We start from the raw sequence: 18286 nt of genomic DNA, 5'->3' as shown, positions 1-18286 counted from the left end.
AGGATGTCTTTCTCAATGTGAAGGTGTCTGGAGGGTGTGTCTCAGGCTGTGGCACAGTATACCGGTGCATGATGGTTGTCGAGGTGTGAAGGTTTATGTCTTGGTGGGTTTGTGTGTCTTACCAGGGTGACTCCAGAGAGGACCTCCAGGAGGGAGATCAAGTTGTGTCCATCTCTCAGGTCCTCGTACAGGTCTGTGATGTGCTTCCTCACCTGATGGAGAGGCAGAGAGAGAGAGAGAGAGAGGCAGAGAGAGAGAGAGAGAGAGAGAGAGAGAGAGAGCGAGAGAGCGAGGCATAGAGAGAGAGCGAGGCAGAGAGAGAGAGAGCGAGAGGCAGAGAGAGCGAGGCAGAGAGAGAGAGAGAGAGAGAGAGAGAGAGAGAGAGAGAGAGAGAGAGAGAGAGAGAGAGAGAGAGAGAGAGAGAGAGAGAGAGAGAGAGAGAGAGAGAGAGAGAGAGAGAGAGAGAGAGAGAGAGAGAGAGAGAGAGAGAGGCAGAGAGAGAGAGAGAGAGAGGCAGAGCGAAATAAAGAGAGAAAGTGAGAAAGAGAGACGGAAAGAAAAAGAGAAAGAGAGAGTTAATGACATACTCATCATGTTCATATCATCCCAGCGTTTACATAGCATTGTTGACATAAGCAACACCGCTAGGGACCCTAGTTGCCAGGACGACAAACCATGTGCTCCGGCTGTGACCCCATGTCTCGGCCCAGGGTGTCCGGGGACAACCGTTGGCACAGCGACTCAGCAGCTTTGGCAGGCCTATTTTATCACGCTTTGTCTTTTCAGACCCTGCTGATGGACTCCCAATGACTAGGCTAAATAATGTAGCTCAGTGCTAAGAACCAGGAATTAAAAGAGGGAGAGAAAAAGAGAAGCAAGGAAGAGAGAGAGGAAAGACTGGACATTTAGAGAGAGGATAGACTGGACATTTAGAGAGAGGATATACTGGACATTTAGAGAGGAAAGACTGGACATTTAGAGAGGATAGACTGGACATTTAGAGAGAGGAAAGACTGGACATTTAGAGAGAGGAAAGACTGGACATTTAGAGAGAGGAAAGACTGGACATTTAGAGAGAGGAAAGACTGGACATTTAGAGAGAGGAAAGACTGGACATTTAGAGAGAGGAAAAGACTGGACATTTAGAGAGAGGAAAGTCCCCTGTAGCTCAGTTGGTAGAGCATGGCGCTTGCAACGCCAGGGTTGTGGGTTAGTTTCCCACGTGGGGCCAGTATGAAAAATGTATGCACTCACTAACTAAGTCGCTCTGGATAAGAGCGTCTGCTAAATGACTAAAATTGAAAAATGAAAGACTGGATGGACATTTAGAGAGAGGATAGACTGGATGGACATTTAGAGAGAGGATAGACTGGATGGACATTTAGAGAGAGGATAGACTGGATGGACATTTAGAGAGAGGATAGACTGGATGGACATTTAGAGAGAGGATAGACTGGATGGACATTTAGAGAGGATAGACTGGATGGACATTTAGAGAGGATAGACTGGATGGACATTTAGAGAGGATAGACTGGATGGACATTTAGAGAGGATAGACTGGACATTTAGAGAGAGGATAGACTGGACATTTAGAGAGAGGATAGACTGGACATTTAGAGAGGAAAGACTGGACATTTAGAGAGAGGAAAGACTGGACATTTAGAGAGAGGATAGACTGGACATTTAGAGAGGAAAGACTGTACATTTAGAGAGAGGATAGACTGGACATTTAGAGAGAGGAAATACTGTACATTTAGAGAGGCAAGACTGGATGGACATTTAGAGAGAGGATAGACTGGACATTTAGAGAGGAGATTGAGGCTAATTACTTTGTCATTCACAGCTGATCATGACTTGTGGTTTAACCTGAGGCAATGGAGCCATTATAGAGAGGAGAGCAGAGATACTTTTTGTTACATTAAAAACACATAAAGTACCACAACAACCTCCATACAATTACATTACAAATGTAAATTCAACCCGAGAGAGAGACACACAGACAGGCAGTGAGAGGCGTTGAGGAAATGAGGATGACAGGGAGATGTATAAACATGAGGAGAGAGCTGAGTGAAGGGGGCAGTCGGGTGTAATATAACATTTTAATATGCTTTGGTTTCTAGAAGACAGAGATTATGTACTAGCAATTAATTATGAGGAGATGTAGCCACTCTTGCTTGTGTTATATTCTTGGTCTGCATTGAGTGACGGATAATCTAAGAACATATTGGGAGATGGAGAGAAACAAAACCGAGAGAAATAAAGGTAGTCTTAAAAAGAGGACAGGAGTCCTCTGTGTGAACAGATGGTGCAGGTCAAAGCAGGCACATCACAGACCTGAGAGATTAAACTCCCACAGTGCTCTTTGGTTATCTTGGAGTGATTGACAGCTGAAGGGGAGGGGCTTGGGGTGGGAGGAGAGTATGTGTGTGTGTGTGTGTACTGACCTGACTTAAATTCTATTAGTTGGGGTTAAGTGTTTGATTAAAACTGGAGTCCTCTTGTGCCCTGAGTAAGACCGGGCTATGGCTAGAGCCATAGTAGGCCAAGACTAATCTCGGCACACAGAATCATCTGAAGCTTTCACGGATCACATTCACAACACAAATATGTTTGAGGACCACTGTGCTATATTACATAACACAATGCAGTCCAGCAAGCTACAGAAGCTGTAAAAATACTAAGTCAACATTTCGCTGCATTTCAACCCTCAACTGCAACAGCGTAAATTCCAGATTCATCCAGCAGAGGGCGAATTGTGCCTTTTAATATGAGAATCCCAAACATCACCGGAATAATGGGCCTACTCTGTGTCCTACTGGTCAATGGTCATCTCAATAGTCTAACCCCACATAAGACCACAAACAAGGAGAGAAGAAGCCATCTGGAACCTTTCTTCACATCCTTCTGTTGCCCTCTCCTTTATTCTCTCCCTCTGCTTTCTTTGAGTCTCTCCCTCTCTCCATGTCTCACTCCTCTCTCCATGTCTCTCTCGCTATCTTTTTCTCTCTCGCTCTCCCTCACCCTCTATCCATCCATGTGTTTGAGCGTGGCCTCCATGAGTGATGAAAAAGAGGGGATGTGTAATTGAGTCTTAATGTACAAAAGTATGTGGACACCCCTTCAAATTAGTGGATTCGGCTATTTCAGCCACACCCGTTGCTGACAGGTTATAAAATCAAATTTTGGAATGAGATGGTCAACGAGCAGGTGTCCACATACTTTTGGTCATGTAGTGTCTCATGAAGGGGTTTTCTGACTGGAAATGATGATCTCTCGTGCGATAACACAAAGAGTGTGTGAGAGAGAGAGAGAGAGAGAGAGAGAGAGAGAGAGAGAGAGAGAGAGAGAGAGAGAGAGAGAGAGAGAGAGAGAGAGAGAGAGAGAGAGAGAGAGAGAGAGAGAGAGAGAGAGAGAGAGAGAGAGAGAGAGAGAGAGAGAGAGAGAGAGAGAGAGAGAGAGAGAGAGAGAGAGCGAGAGCGAGAGCGAGAGAAGGAGTAGGAGAGAGAGAGTAGGAGAGAGAGCGAGAGAGGAGAGAGAGAGAAAGAGAGTAGGAGAGAGAGCGAGAGAGAGTAGGAGAGAGAGAGTAGGAGAGAGCGAGATAAAGAGAGTAGGAGAGAGAGAGTAGGAGAGAGAGTAGGAGAGAGAGAGTAGGAGAGAGAGAGTAGGAGAGAGAGAGTAGGAGAGAGAGCGAGAGGTGTGTGTGTTGTCATCTTCACTCAATTTACTGGAACCATTTCTCTGCCTCTCAGATTCAATAAGCATAATTCAATATTCTTCCTTATTCAACCAATTCCACAGCTACTTGCCTTGTCTGGTATTGGTTTACTGTATGTGTGTGTCTAAGGGCCGGTTTCTCGGAAACAGATGAAGCCTAGTTCTGAGCTAAAAAGCTATTTATATGGAGATGCTTTTTAGACCAGGACTAGGTTAAATCTGTGTCTGGAAAACCGGCCCTAGTTGTGTCATTGCATTCCTTGCGAGCTGTCAACACAGGTCCCTAAAACCACAGTTTGCAGTGAGGGCAGTGTTTACATGGATGTGTGTTTGATCTGTACACACACACACACACACACACACACACACACACACACACACACACACACACACACACACACACACACACACACACACACACACACACACACACAAACACACCCCAATGCATACAAGCACACTCCCAGAGGCAGCCATGAACACGGTCCTGACCACATGACGGCACACACACCCCAACCACAGCCACCTGTCTGTCAGCTGATGTGAGGAGATTGGTTGCATTATAAACATGGGTGCAGTCAGGTTACATCAGTGAATAGAGAGTGCCAAGACAAACACAGGAACATGTAGACTGACTGGGTGATGTACTGTCTGTCAGCCTCTCTACTGAACTGAGCTCTGTGGCTATGTGCTATGTAAACACCTGCGCTAGGGTGGACTGTCAACAGTGTAGAGGAACTAGACTGATAGGACTATAAAAGGAACATACATGATTCATTCTATTCCATGCTAGACTACAAGAGACTAAAGACGTATCGCTTTGGTATCGTATCGCTTTTAAACACCTGTCTATATAAGGTCCAACAGTTGACAGTGCATGTCAGAGCAAAAACCAAGCCATCAGGTCGAAGTAATTGTCCGTATAGCTCCGAGAGAGGATTGTGTCGAGGCACAGATCTGGGGAAGGGAACCAAATATTTTTGCAGCATTGAAGATCCCCAAGAACACAGTGGCCTCCATTATTCTTAAATGGAAGAAGTTTGGAACCGGGCCTCCAGAGTGGCCCAGCGGTCTAAGGCACTGCATCGCAGTGCTGGAGGCGTTACCTCATTCCCGGGCTGTGCCAAAACCGGCATAGGACGGCGCACAATTGGTCCAGTGTAGTCCGGGTTAGGGGAGGGTTTAGCCGGGGGGGCTTTACTTGGCTCATCGCGCCCTAGTGACTCCTTGTGGCGGGCCGGGTGCCTGCAGGCTGACCCCGGTCGCCAGTTGAACAGTGTTTCCTCCGACACATTGGTGCGGCTGGCTTCCGGGTTAAGCTGGCGGGAGTTAAGGAGCGTGGTTAGGCAGGTCATGTTTCGGAGGACGCATGACTCCACCTTCGCCTCTCCCGAGCCCGTTGGGGAGCTGCAGCAATTGAGACAAGATCGTAATTGAAATTGGAGGAAAAAAAGGAACCACCAAGACTCTTCCTAGAGCTGGTCGCCCGGCCAAACTGCGCAATCGGGGGAGAGGAGCCTTGGTCAGGGAGGTGACCAAGAACCAGATGATCACCCTCAGAGCTCCAGAGTTCCTCTGTGGAGATGGGAGAATCTTCCAGAAGGACAACCATCTCTGCAGCAATCCACCAAATCAGGTCATTATGGTAGAGTGGCCAGATGGAAGCCACTCCTCAGTAAAAGGCACATGACAGCCCGCTTGGAGTTTGCTAAATGGCACCTAAAGGACTCTCAGACCATAAGAAACAAGATTCTCTGGTCTGATGAAACCAAGATTGAAGTCTTTGGCCTGAATGCCAAGCATTACGTCTGGAGGAAACCAGGCACCGCTCATCACAAGGCCAATACCATCCCTACGGTGAAGCATGGTGGTGGCAGCATCATGCTGTGCGGCTGTTTTTCAGAGGCAGGGACTAGGAGACTAGTCAGGATCGAGGGAAAGATGAACAGAGCAAAGTACAGAGAGACCCTTGACGATAACCTGCTCCAGAGTGCTCAGGACCTCAGACTGGGGGCGAAGGTTCACCTTCCAACAGGACAACGACCTTAAGCACACATCCAAGACAACGCATGAGTGGCTTCGGGACAAGTCTTTGAAAGTCCTTGAGTGGCCCAGCCAGAGCCTGGACTTGAACCCAATCAAACATCTCTGGAGAGACCTGAAAATAGCTGTGCAGCGACGCTCCCCATCCAACCTGACAGAGCTTGAGAGGATCTGCAGAGAAGAATGGGAGAAACTCCCCAAATACAGGTGTGCCAAGCTTGTAGCGTCATACTGCAGATAATGCCAAGCAGCTCCTCAGACCCTTGGTCGGCAGGATCCCTGGACAGATAGCAGCGGTTTCAGCAACTGATGCCAACCGTGTCACGGGATCCAAACTCAAAAGATGGCTAGCTAGTAACCAAACTTATTCAATATAAAACAATTTTTCTGAGACCACTAACCAAATCTGCGTTCAACAGGAATTGACGATTGATAGGTGTGCCAACGTTGGAACACCTGTCAATCGTCAGCGTTGGTGCCCATCCTTAGTCTGTCGGACACACATTACACTACAGCATAGATATACGCAGCACACTAGAGTTATGAGGTCAGACGCCCCATTCCACAGTCAAGTAGTGGAATGCCCAGTCTATGTGATCTACGTCTGCGTTGTGTGGTGGTGGTGGGGGGACATGAACAGTTGGCCATTGGACAGACAGTAGGCTTGGGAGTATACCGGGGTATTTGGAAATAGCCACGGGATGGTTTTTCAATACCGTTGAAACTATTTCTTTGAAGTTTTTCTATAAATGTTAATGTTTGTAGCTACTTTTTAAATGTTTTCCTGTTTGCGCTCCATAGCATATTTAGCTAGCAACCTCCATGGAAATTCGCTCTTACTTGTGCAAATTTGGTTAGCATTCTGGTAATAGACGCCCAATGGTCTTTTATGCATGTTTTGGTGCCCCTTTGTGTACTAAGCCGGTAATACCATAAATCCCGGAATGAGAGAAGGACGGAATGACTATATGAAAATGTGGATCCCGCCCAACCCTAACAGACGTTCTTCCTTATAAATACTTTAGATAAGAAGTAGAGAGAGAGAGAAAGAGCACCAAGACATAGACAGACAAAAAAAAAGAAAAAAAAGAGAAAGTCCGGAATAAACAAGCACCTAGACAGAGACCCAGACCGAAAACCCCATACAGACACAACAGCCGAGACAGACAAATCCATTACTTCCAGTCATAATGCCAGTGAGAGATAAACTATTACATTGATTTAATGCCAGACAGACAGTAATATCACCCTGTCACCTCAGCCTGCTACTACCTCTAATTATAATATTAGAAAAATAATAACAGCCTTAACTCAGGGCAGACAGACCCAGGCACACAGTAAACAAAAACTGAGTCAGTGCTGGAGGCACAGTGTGGAATTTACCAAATAATCTAGAACTACTTTTCTACTTTATTAATTTCTATGATGGTCTGAGTCACAATCCGTCTCTGCTTGTGTATGTGTGCCCAATTGCACCACAACCCCCCACCAACCCCCAGAATGATGCTGAAATTCTGTACCGTACCTTGATGAGATGTTTGTTCACCCATTTCATGAAGGTTTTCTTCTGCACCCTGTCTCGCTCATCTGGAGAAGAAAAGAGGGAGGGAGAGAGAGAAAAAGGAGAGAGTTCATTATATAACAAGTATAGTGCAGCGTCATTCCTCAGTCCTGTATTATTTAGATTCACTCTCCATTGCCCTGAAACACTTCTCTGTACTGAAGCTGTCTGGTAGCCTGGGATTGCAGCGTTTAGTTAGATTTAACCAAGCTAGCTGTCTGGTGCAGGCAGCGCTCTACTAAATCTGTGTGTCTGAACTGGAGGACTTTGGTAGCGTCTGGAAGAAATGTGCCTTAGTTTTGTGTGAGTACTACATTTGTTGACACTGCAGCGTCTTTGGTGACACTGGAAAATGTCCATATGGATACAGCATAGGATGCATGCTACACAGTAAGATCTGAGTTTATATCCATAGAGTATCAATGATCCAATTATATCAATTAACCTCAGTCAAATTATAGGCTAGCAAGCCAGCTTGCTAACCTCTGGACCTGAACAGTGATTTCGGAAGGTTTGATGAGGAGAAAATGAAGCAATGGCTTTATATTGACAGTAATGTGGGTTACATTGTGAAAAGGAGTGTTGACAAAATCTTTACATCTTCACTCTGTCAAAAACTCTCGGACAGGCATAGAGCTGCTATTAGATTATCCTCCATACTCATACACACACCCTCCCCTTGTGTTCACACACTCTACAACTCAATCGTGAACTATCACTTACGCACGCACACACGCGCGCATGCTTATTCAATATCGCCAAATAATGTACTCAAGCTTTCTCTCTCACTCTTTTTCCATCACACACAGACTCTCTCTCAGCCTATTTCGGTTTGTCTGTTATGAGCTCAGTTCAGACCACGCCATCCAGAGGCCAGAGGAGTGACACAGCGATGCCCAGAATAGAGCCTGATGGCAGGCTTCGTTGCTGTTATCTCCCCCTCCCCCACAGCCCATGGAGCCTCCTCTTCTCATATCTAGGTCTCTCTATGTATGGCATGCAGACGGTTAGCTTTGCGTTTCCTGCCTTCCTGTTCATATCTGACTCCCTCCAATGGAATGCCTCTTCCCGCTTTCCCCTGGTTGTTACTATCTGGCAAATGTTAGAAAGGACATAAGTTGTGGATGTATTTAACAGCTAACATGATTTGAACCACTAACCAAAACCACAAGACACATACAAACCGTATATCTTAACCCCCTATAATGAGAACACATAATATTTCATATTTGGCAATATTCAAACTCTTGTCCTTTATAGCATGGCTATCTAGTGACTGCTTTCTCCCCTTCTCTGCTTTGCGCCAACCAATCAAATCAGAGAATAGTTCCTGCTGGTACTTCCCCAACTCGACTTTGATAGGCTCCACTGCTGATGTGGTTGCTGTGGTGACGCTATGACACAGAGCGGCCATGTGTAGGGAGATACAGTACCAGTCAAAGGTTTGGACACGCCTACTCATACAAGAGTTTTTCTTTATTTTTACTATTTTCTACATTGTAGAATAATAGTGAAGACATCAAAACTATTAAATAACACATATGGAATCATGTAGTAACCTAAATCAAAAAAGTGTTAAACAAATCAAAATATATTTTATATTTGAGATTCTTCAAAGTAGCCACTCTTTGCCTTGATGACAGCTTTGCACATTCTTGGCATTCTCTCAACCAGCTTCATGAGGTAGTCACCTGGAATGCATTTCAATTAACAGGTGTGCCTTCTTAAAAGTTAATTGTGTAATTTCTTTCCTTCTTAATGCGTTTGAGCCAATCAGTTCTGTTGTTACAAGGTAGGGGTGGTATACAGAAGATAGCCCTATTTGGTAAAAGACCAAGTCCACATTACGGCAAGAACGGCTCAAATAAGCAAAGAGAAACGACAATCCATCATTACTTTAAGACATGAAGGTCAGTCAATACGGCAAATTTCAAGAACTTTGAAAGTTTCTTCAAGTGCAGTCGCAAAAACCATCAAGCGCTATGATGAAACTGGCTCTCATGAAGACCGCCACAGGAAAGGAAGACCCAGAGTTACCTCTGCTGCAGAGGATAAGTTCATTAGAGTTAACTGCACCTCAGATTGCAGCCCAAATAAATGCCTCACAGACTTCAAGTAACAGACCCATCTCAACATCAACTGTTCAGAGGAGACTGCATGAATCAGGCCTTCATGGTCAAATTGCTGCAAAGAAACCACTACTAAAGGACACCAATAAGAAGAAGAGACTTGCTTGGGCCAAGAAACACGCGCAATGGACATTAGACCGTTGGAAATGTGTCCTTTGGTCTGATGAGTCCAAAGTTGAGATTTTTGGTTCAAACCACCGTGTCTTTGTGAGACGTAGAGTAGGTGAACGGATGATCTCTGCATGTGTGGTTCCCACCATGAAGCATGGAGGAGGGGGTGTGATGGTGTGGGGGTGCTTTGCTGGTGACACTATCTGTGATTTATTTAGAATTCAAGGCACACTTAACCAGCATGGCTACCATAGCATTCTGCAGCGATACGCCATCGCATCTGGTTTGCGCTTAGTGGGACTATCATTTGTTTTTCAACAGGACAATGACCCAAAACACACCTCCAGGCTGTGTAAGGGCTATTTAACCAAGAATGAGAGTGATGGAGTGCTGCATCAGATGACCTGGCCTACACAATTACCCGACCTCAACCCAATTGAGATGGTTTGGGATGAGTCGGACCGCAGAGTGAAGGAAAAGCAGCCAACAAGTGCTCAGCATATGTGGGAACTCCTTCAAGACCATTGGAAAAGCATTCCTCATGAAGCTGGTTGAGAGAATGCCAAGAGTGTGCAAAGCTGTCATCAAGGCAAAGGGTGGCTATTTGAAGAATCTCAAATATAAAATATATTTTGATTTGTTTAACACTTTTTTGGTTACTACGTGATTCCATATGTGTTATTTCATAGTTGATGTCTTCACTATTATCCTACAATGTAGAAAATAGTAAATATAAAGAAAAACCCTTGAATGAGTAGGTGTGTCCAAACTTTTGACTGGTATTGTAGGTTGTCTCGCTTCCTCTCCCCAGATAGGTCTACATACATTACACACCACGTTAAAAACTGAACACACACACTCTCTCACACACATTCCCATTACAGTTCGCAAACACAAGTGGTCTTAGTGAGCTTTTATATCTGTTTGCGGACTCTTTTTGATAAAGACTGACTGATATTTGACAAGACAGCATTTCAAAAGCTTGTCTGTTCAAACAAGATTTTTACAGTGGAAATGCTGGTCAAATACCTGAACGCGGTCAAACCCAGTGGGGAAAGGTGAGACACACACACACACACACACACCTCGTTATGAACATTTAACTCAATCAATCAATCAATTTTATTTTATATAGCCCTTCTTACATCAGCTAATATCTCGAAGTGCTGTACAGAAACCCAGCCTAAAACCCCAAACAGCTAGTAATGCAGGTGTAGAAGCACGGTGGCTAGGAAAAACTCCCTAGAAAGGCGAAAGCCTAGGAAGAAACCTAGAGAGGAACCAGGCTATGAGGGGTGGCCAGTCCTCTTCTGGCTGTGCCGGGTGGAGATTATAACAGAACCATGCCAAGATGTTCAAAAATGTTCATAAGTGACAAGCATGGTCAAATAATAATCAGGAATAAATCTCAGTTGGCTTTTCATAGCCGATCATTAAGAGTTGAAAACAGCAGGTCTGGGACAGGTAGGGGTTCCATAACCGCAGGCAGAACAGTTGAAACTGGAATAGCAGCAAGACCAGGCGGACTGGGGACAGCAAGGAGTCACCACGGCCGGTAGTCCCGACGTATGGTCCTAGGGCTCAGGTCTCTCAGTTGGCTTTTCATAGCCGATCATTAAAGAGTTGAAAACAGCAGGTCTGGGACAGGTAGGGGTTTCGTAGCCGCAGGCAGAACAGTTGAAACTGGAATAGCAGCAAGGCCAGGCGGACTGGGGACAGCAAGGTGTCATCATGCCCGGTAGTCCTGACGTATGGTCCTAGGGCTCAGGTTCTCAGAGAGAAAGAGAGAACGAGAGAATTAGAGAGAGCATACTTAAATTCACACAGGACACTGGATAAGACAGGAGAAGTACTCCAGGTATAACCAACTAACCCCAGCCCCCCGACACATAAACTACTGCAGCATAAATACTGGAGGCTGAGACAGGAGCGGTCCGGAGACACTGTGGCCCCATCCGAAGAAACCCCGGACAGGGCCAAACAGGAAGGATATAACCCCACCCACTCCGCCAAAGCACAGCCCCCGCACCACTAGAGGGATATCCCCAACCACCAACTTACAATCCTGAGACAAGGCCGAGTATAGCCCACAGAGGTCTCCACCACAGCACAAACCAAGGGGGGGCGCCAACCCAGACAGGAAGATCACGTCAGTAACTCAACCCACTCAAGTGACGCACCCCTCCCAGGGACGGCATGAAAGAGCACCAGCAAGCCAGTGACTCAGCCCCTGCAACAGGGTTAGAGGCAGAGAACCCCAGTGGAGAGGGGAACCGGCCCGGCAGAGACAGCAAGGGCTGTTCGTTGCTCCAGCCTTTCCGTTCACCTTCACACTCCTGGGCCAGACTACACTCAATCATATGACCTACTGAAGAGATAAGTCTTCAGTAAAGACTTAAAGGTTGAGACCGAGTCTGCGTCTCTCACATGGGTAGGCAGACTGTTCCATAAAAATGGAGATCTATAGGAGAAAGCCCTGCCTCCCGCTGTTTGCTTAGAAATTCTAGGGACAATTAGGAGGCCTGCGTCTTGTGACCGTAGCGTACGTATTGGTATGTACGGCAGGACCAACTCGGAAAGATAGGTAGGAGCAAGCCCATGTAACGCTTTATAGGTTAACAGTAAAACCTTGAAATCAGCCCTTGCCTTAACAGGAAGCCAGTGTAGGGAAGCTAGCACTGGAGTAATATGATCAAATTTCTTGGTTCTAGTCAGGATTCTAGCAGCCGTATTTAGCACTAACTGAAGTTTATTTAGTGCTTTATCCGGGTAGCCGGAAAATAGAGCATTGCAGTAGTCTAACCTAGAAGTAACAAATGCATGGATTAATTTTTCTGCATCATTTTTGGACAGAACATTTCTGATTTTTGCAATGTTACGTAGATGGAAAAAAGCTGTCCTTGAAACAGTCTTGATATGTTCGTCAAAAGAGAGATCAGGGTCAAGAGTAACACCGAGGTCCTTCACAGTTTTATTTGAGACGACTTTACAACCATCTAGATGAATTGTCAGATTTAACAGAAGATCTCTTTGTTTCTTGGGACCTAGAACAAGCATCTCTGTTTTGTCCGAGTTTAAAAGTAAAAAGTTTTCAGCCATCCACTTCCTTATGTCTGAAACACAGGCTTCTAGCGAGGGCAATTTTGGGGCTTCACCATGTTTCATTGAAATGTACAGCTGTGTGTCATCCGCATAGCAGTGAAAGTTAACATTATGTTTTCGAATAACATCCCCAAGAGGTAAAATGTATAGTGAAAACAATAGTGGTCCTAAAACGGAACCTTGAGGAACACCGAAATGTACAGTTGATTTGTCGGAGGACAGACCATTCACAGAGACAAACTGATATCTTTCCGACAGGTAGGATCTAAACCAGGCCAGAACTTGTCCGTGTAGACCAATTTGGGTTTCCAGTCTCTCCAAAAGAATGTGGTGATCGATGGTGTCAAAGGCAGCACTAAGGTCTAGTAGCACGAGGACAGATGCAGAGCCTCGGTCTGACGCCATTAAAAGGTCATTTACCACCTTCACAAGTGCAGTCTCAGTGCTATGATGGGGTCTAAAACCAGACTGAAGCATTTCGTATACATTGTTTGTCTTCAGAAAGGCAGTGAGTTGCTGCGCAACCTTTTCTGAAATTTTTTGAGAGGAATGGAAGATTCGATATAGGCCGATAGTTTTTTATATTTTCCGGGTCAAGGTTTGGCTTTTCAAGAGAGGCTTTATCACTGCCACTTTTAGTGAGTTTGGTACACATCCGGTGGATAGAGAGCTGTTTATTATGTTCAACATAGGAGGGCCAAGCACAGGAAGCAGCTCCTTCAGCAGTTTAGTAGGAATAGGATCCAGTATGCAGCTTGAAGGTTTAGAGGCCATGATTATTTTCATCATTGTGTCAAGAGATATAGTACTAAAACACTTAAGTGTCTCTCCCGATCCCAGGCCCTCGCAGAGCTGTGCAGATCCAGGACAGCTAAGCCCTGGAGGAATACGCAGATTCAAAGAGGAGTCCGTAATTTGCTTTCTAATGGTCATGATCTTTTCCTCAAAGAAGTTCATGAATTTATCACTCAGGGGGGCAAGCCCCAGGCACACACATTTCACCATGCTCTTGCTAATTGTTTCAACAGGAAAGCACGCCCCAGTTAACAAACCTGCCTGGTAAGCTAGCCTAGCCCGCAAAGTAGAAACACTATGCTTTCTTTGCGACATTTAGGTTAGGCTCTGTATTCATAAAAATCAGCTATTGGTGACAGTATACAGTGCCTTCGGAAAGTATTCAGACCCCTTGACTTTTTCCACATTTTGTTACGTTACAGCCTTATTCTAAAATGGATTAAATAAAAAACTGTCCTCAGCAATCTACACAAAATACCCCATAATGACAAAGCGAAAACAGGTTTTTAGACATTTTTGCAAATGTATTAAAATTAACAAACAAATACCTTATTTACGTAAGTATTCAGACCAGGACTCTCAGACCATGATAAACAAGATTCTCTGGTCTGATGAAACCAAGATTGAACTCTTTGGCCTGAATGCAAAGCATCACGTCTGGAGGAAACCTGGTACCATCCGTAAAATAAATATATAAAATGTTTGAACAACTTTATTTTAATGTAGATATACTTTACCCATAGCGAGAGTGTTAACTATTGATTATATGGTATCGCTTTGCTAACTTAGTCTATTAAACTTCATACATCTCCTCCTCTTTCCAACTATCTTTTGATGGGCCGCAATCAGCAAATCCGCGATATGCGCTGATAGGAGAGAATCTTTAAAGGTAAATTCAGTTAATTGAAGAGGGGAGGGGGTGGGATGAAAAGTGGGGACCGGTGGTACATTTAATAACTATAGCTCCTATAGTCTACAGGGTGGGGGTGGATGGGTAGCCTCTGCCCATCACCTCTGGCCTTTTTCATTGTTACAGTAGATCGGAGCAGTGAGGTGAAAAAGATGGCTTTCATAGCAAAACAATACATAACATTGCCTATTTGGGTATTTTCAGTTACAAACCTAACAACGATGGAGAACCAGATGACTTGGACCAGCCTGTTTGCAGAATACGCGCAAAATCCATAGGCTACCTACTAAGAACTCCAGCCCCACAAATGGCACACCGATAAATGGCAAGCTCTGACGAACAGTGTAACTCGTTATTTAGTAATAGGAACGGTGCCCTTCAGAACAGTGGAGAAACCCACCTTCAAAGAAATGCAACAGACTATATGAGTTAGAGTTATCGGGGAGAAAGTATTTATCTCAAACAGTGGTCCCTACCTTGTTCAACAAGGTGAAGGGGGAGGTTCAGACAGATCTAAAGGACGTAGATTTTTTTGCACTGACCCCGGACATGTGGTCAAGTGTAAATATGACTCCTTACATACAGTAAGCCTGACGGTGCACTCTCATGAAAGACTGGACACTGAAAACCCGCTGTTTGCAAACAACCTAAATGCCGGAATCCCACACAGCCGACTACCTGGCCGAAGCCCTGCGTTTGGGATTGTTTGACTGGGCCCTTGACAAAAATAAACGTTCCTGTATCACCACAGACAACGGGGCCAACATTTTGGCTGAAGTGTGGCAACTGAACTGGCCTTGGCTAAATTACTTTGGCCACAATGTCCATCTCGCCGTCACCAACGGCATGAACAGCGAGAGCACATGCATAGGCTGGGCTCTAGACCTACGTAGAACGCTGGAGGGCACTTTTTCGCAGAGCTGGCAAAAAAAAAGAGGGACCTAGTGAAGGCCCAGACGGCGCTGACCTCCCAAATCACAGCCTCCTTCTGGTGAGAAATTAAGTTTGATCAGATATCAAAAGAATAAGCTATGCTATTTGAAATTATTGTTCATTTAGAATTTTATTCACATGCCCTAGAAAATAAACTAATAAAATAGGCTAATTTCCTTGAATCATTCAATGTTGCATTACCATAGGCCCATTGTATTGTCACAACAAAATAAGCCTGTTTGTTTTATTTTGCCAATTATACTCTGGTTAAACCAACGACTGTAATTAAATAATAATGATTCCGGGAATCCTAATAAAATATTCTGGGAATCCTACATGTTACATGCGTATACTTGGCTACACCAGAAAGCTCAGAATGGCGCCGGAGAAGATGGCTGCCGTTTTACATCCCTCTAACCAATTGTACTATTATGTGTGTTTTTCCGCGTTATTTGTAATTTATTCTGTACATAATGTTTCTGCCATCGTCTCTTAAAACCAAAAAGAGCTTCTGGATATCAGGACAGCGATTACTCACCTCGTATTGGACGAATATTTTTTCTTCAACAAGTCGGACGCGAAGGATATCCTACAGACACCCGACAAGGCCCAAATCCCCGTCATTCGCATGAGAAAGAGACGGAGATATCGTGGACGTAGGTCGGGGTGCCTTGTAAGGATCCGACGGCGAGCGAGTAAACTGCCTCTTCCATCAATCCTATTAGCTAATGTTCAATCATTTGGGAATAAATTAGATGACCTAAGATTACGGTTGTCCTACCAACGGGACATAAAAAACTGTAATATCTTATGTTTCACCGAGTCGTGGCTGAACGACGACATGGACAACATACAGCTAGCGGGCTATACGCTACATCGGTAGGATAGAACAGCTGACTCCGGTAAGACAAGGGGTGGCGGTCTGTGTATATTTGTTAACAACAGCTGGTGCACAAAATCATTTACTAAGGAAGTCTCTAGGTTTTGCTCGCCTGAGGTAGAGTATCTTATGATAAGCTGTAGACCACACTATTTACCAAGAGAGTTTCTATATTTTTAATAGCTGTCTATTTACCGCCACAAACCAATGCTGGCATTAAGATTGCACTGAATGAGCTGTATAAGGCCATAAGTGAACAGGAAAACGCTCATCCAGAGGCAGCGCTCCTAGTGGCCGGGGACTTTAATGCAGGGAAACTTAAATCCGTTCTACCTAATTTCTACCAGCATGTTAAATGTGCAACAAGAGGAAAAAAAAACTCTAGACCACCTTTACTCCACACACAGAGACGCATACAAAGCTCTCCCTCCATTTGGCAAATCTGACCATAACTCTATCCTCCTGATTCCTGCTTATAAGCAAAAACTAAAGCAGGAAGCACCAGTGACTCGGTTAATAAAAAAGTGGTCAGATGACGCAGATGCTAAGTTACAGGACTATTTTGCTAGCACAGACTGGAACATGTTCCGGGATTCTTCAGATAGCATTGAGGAGTACAACACATCAGTCACTGGCTTCATCAATAAGTGCATCGATGACGTCATCCCCACAGTGACCGTACGTACATACCCCAACCAGAAGCCATGGATTACAGGCAACATCCGCACTGAGCTAAAGGGTAGAGCTGCCGCTTTCAAGGAGCGGGACTCTAACCCGGACGCTTATAAGAAATCCCGCTATGCCCTCCGACGAACCATCAAACAGGCAAAGAGTCAATACAGGACTAAGATTGAATCGTACTACACCGGCTCTGACGCTCGTCGGATGTGGCTACAAAGGTAAGCACAGCCATGAGCTGCCCAGTGACACAAGACTTCCAGACGAGCTAAACCACTTCTATGCTCGCTTCGAGGTAAGCAACACTGAAGCATGCATGAGAGCACCAGCTGTTCCGGATGACTATGTGATCACACTCTCCGTAGCCAATGTGAGTAAGACTTTTAAGCAGGTCAACATTCACAAGGCCGCAGGGCCAGACGGATTACCAGGACGTGTACTCAGAGCACGTGCTGACCAACTGGCAAGTGTCTTCACTGACATTTTGTCCCTGACTGAGTCTGTAATACAAACATGTTTCAAGCAGACCACCATAGTCCCCGTGCCCAAGGACACTAAGATAACCTGCCTAAATGACTACCGACCTGTAGCACTGACGTCTGTAGCCATGAAGTGCTTTGAAAGGATGGTCATGGCTCACATCAACACCATTATCCCAGAAACCCTAGACCCACTCCAATTTGCATACCGCCCCAACAGATCCACAGATGATGCAATCTCTATTGCACTCCACACTGCCCTTTCCCACCTGGACAAGAGGAACACCTACGTGAGAATGCTATTCATTGACTACAGCTCAGCATTCAACACCATAGTGCCCTCAAAGCTCATCACTAAGCTAAGGATCCTGGGATTAAACACCTCTCTCTGCAACTGGATCCTGGACTTCCTGACGTGCCACCCCCAGGGCCCCTCGGTCCCCTCCTGTACTCCCTGTTTACCCATGACTGCATGGCCAGGCACGACTCCAACACCATCATTAAGTTTGTCGACGACACAACAGTGGTAGGCCTGATCACCGACAACGATGAGACAGGCTATAGGGAGGAGGTCAGAGACCTGGCCGTGTGGTGCCAGGATAACAACCTCTCCCTCAACGTGACCAAGACAAAGGAGATGATTGTGGACTACGGGGAAAAAAAGAGGACTGAGCACACACCCATTCTCATCGACAGGGCTGTAGTGGAACAGGTTGAGAGCTTCAAGTTCCTTGGTGTCCACATCACTAACAAACTATCATGGTCCAAACACACCAAGACAGTCGTGAAGAGGGCACGACAAAGCCTATTCCCCCTCAGGAGACTGAAAAGATTTGGCATGGGTCCTCAGATTCTCAAAAAATTCTACAGCTGAACCATCGAGAGCATCCTGACTGGTTGCATCACCGCCTGGTATGGCTACTGCTCGGCCTCCGACCGCAAGGCACTACA

At 45.4% G+C, this 18286-nt stretch overlaps 1 protein-coding gene across 14 annotated transcripts in view; it reads right to left on the bottom strand.

The window, feature by feature from the left end:
• LOC121586404 (microtubule-actin cross-linking factor 1-like) overlaps positions 1–18286 on the bottom strand; it is a 268894-nt gene that overhangs the window by 142283 nt on the left and 108325 nt on the right. For all 14 annotated transcript variants that reach the window (XM_045226332.1, XM_045226336.1, XM_045226335.1 and 11 more), the window contains 2 exons: positions 7283–7344; positions 123–212 (listed from right to left, as the gene is read on the bottom strand). In XM_045226332.1, the coding sequence (XP_045082267.1) occupies positions 123–212; positions 7283–7344 (152 nt within the window). The remainder of the gene's footprint in view (positions 1–122; positions 213–7282; positions 7345–18286) is intronic.

This window comes from Coregonus clupeaformis, chromosome 17, assembly GCF_020615455.1.
Source record: "Coregonus clupeaformis isolate EN_2021a chromosome 17, ASM2061545v1, whole genome shotgun sequence".
Lineage (NCBI taxonomy): Eukaryota > Metazoa > Chordata > Actinopteri > Salmoniformes > Salmonidae > Coregonus > Coregonus clupeaformis.
Note: the sequence above shows the minus strand (reverse complement) of the source record. Positions and strands in the feature narration are given on the sequence as shown.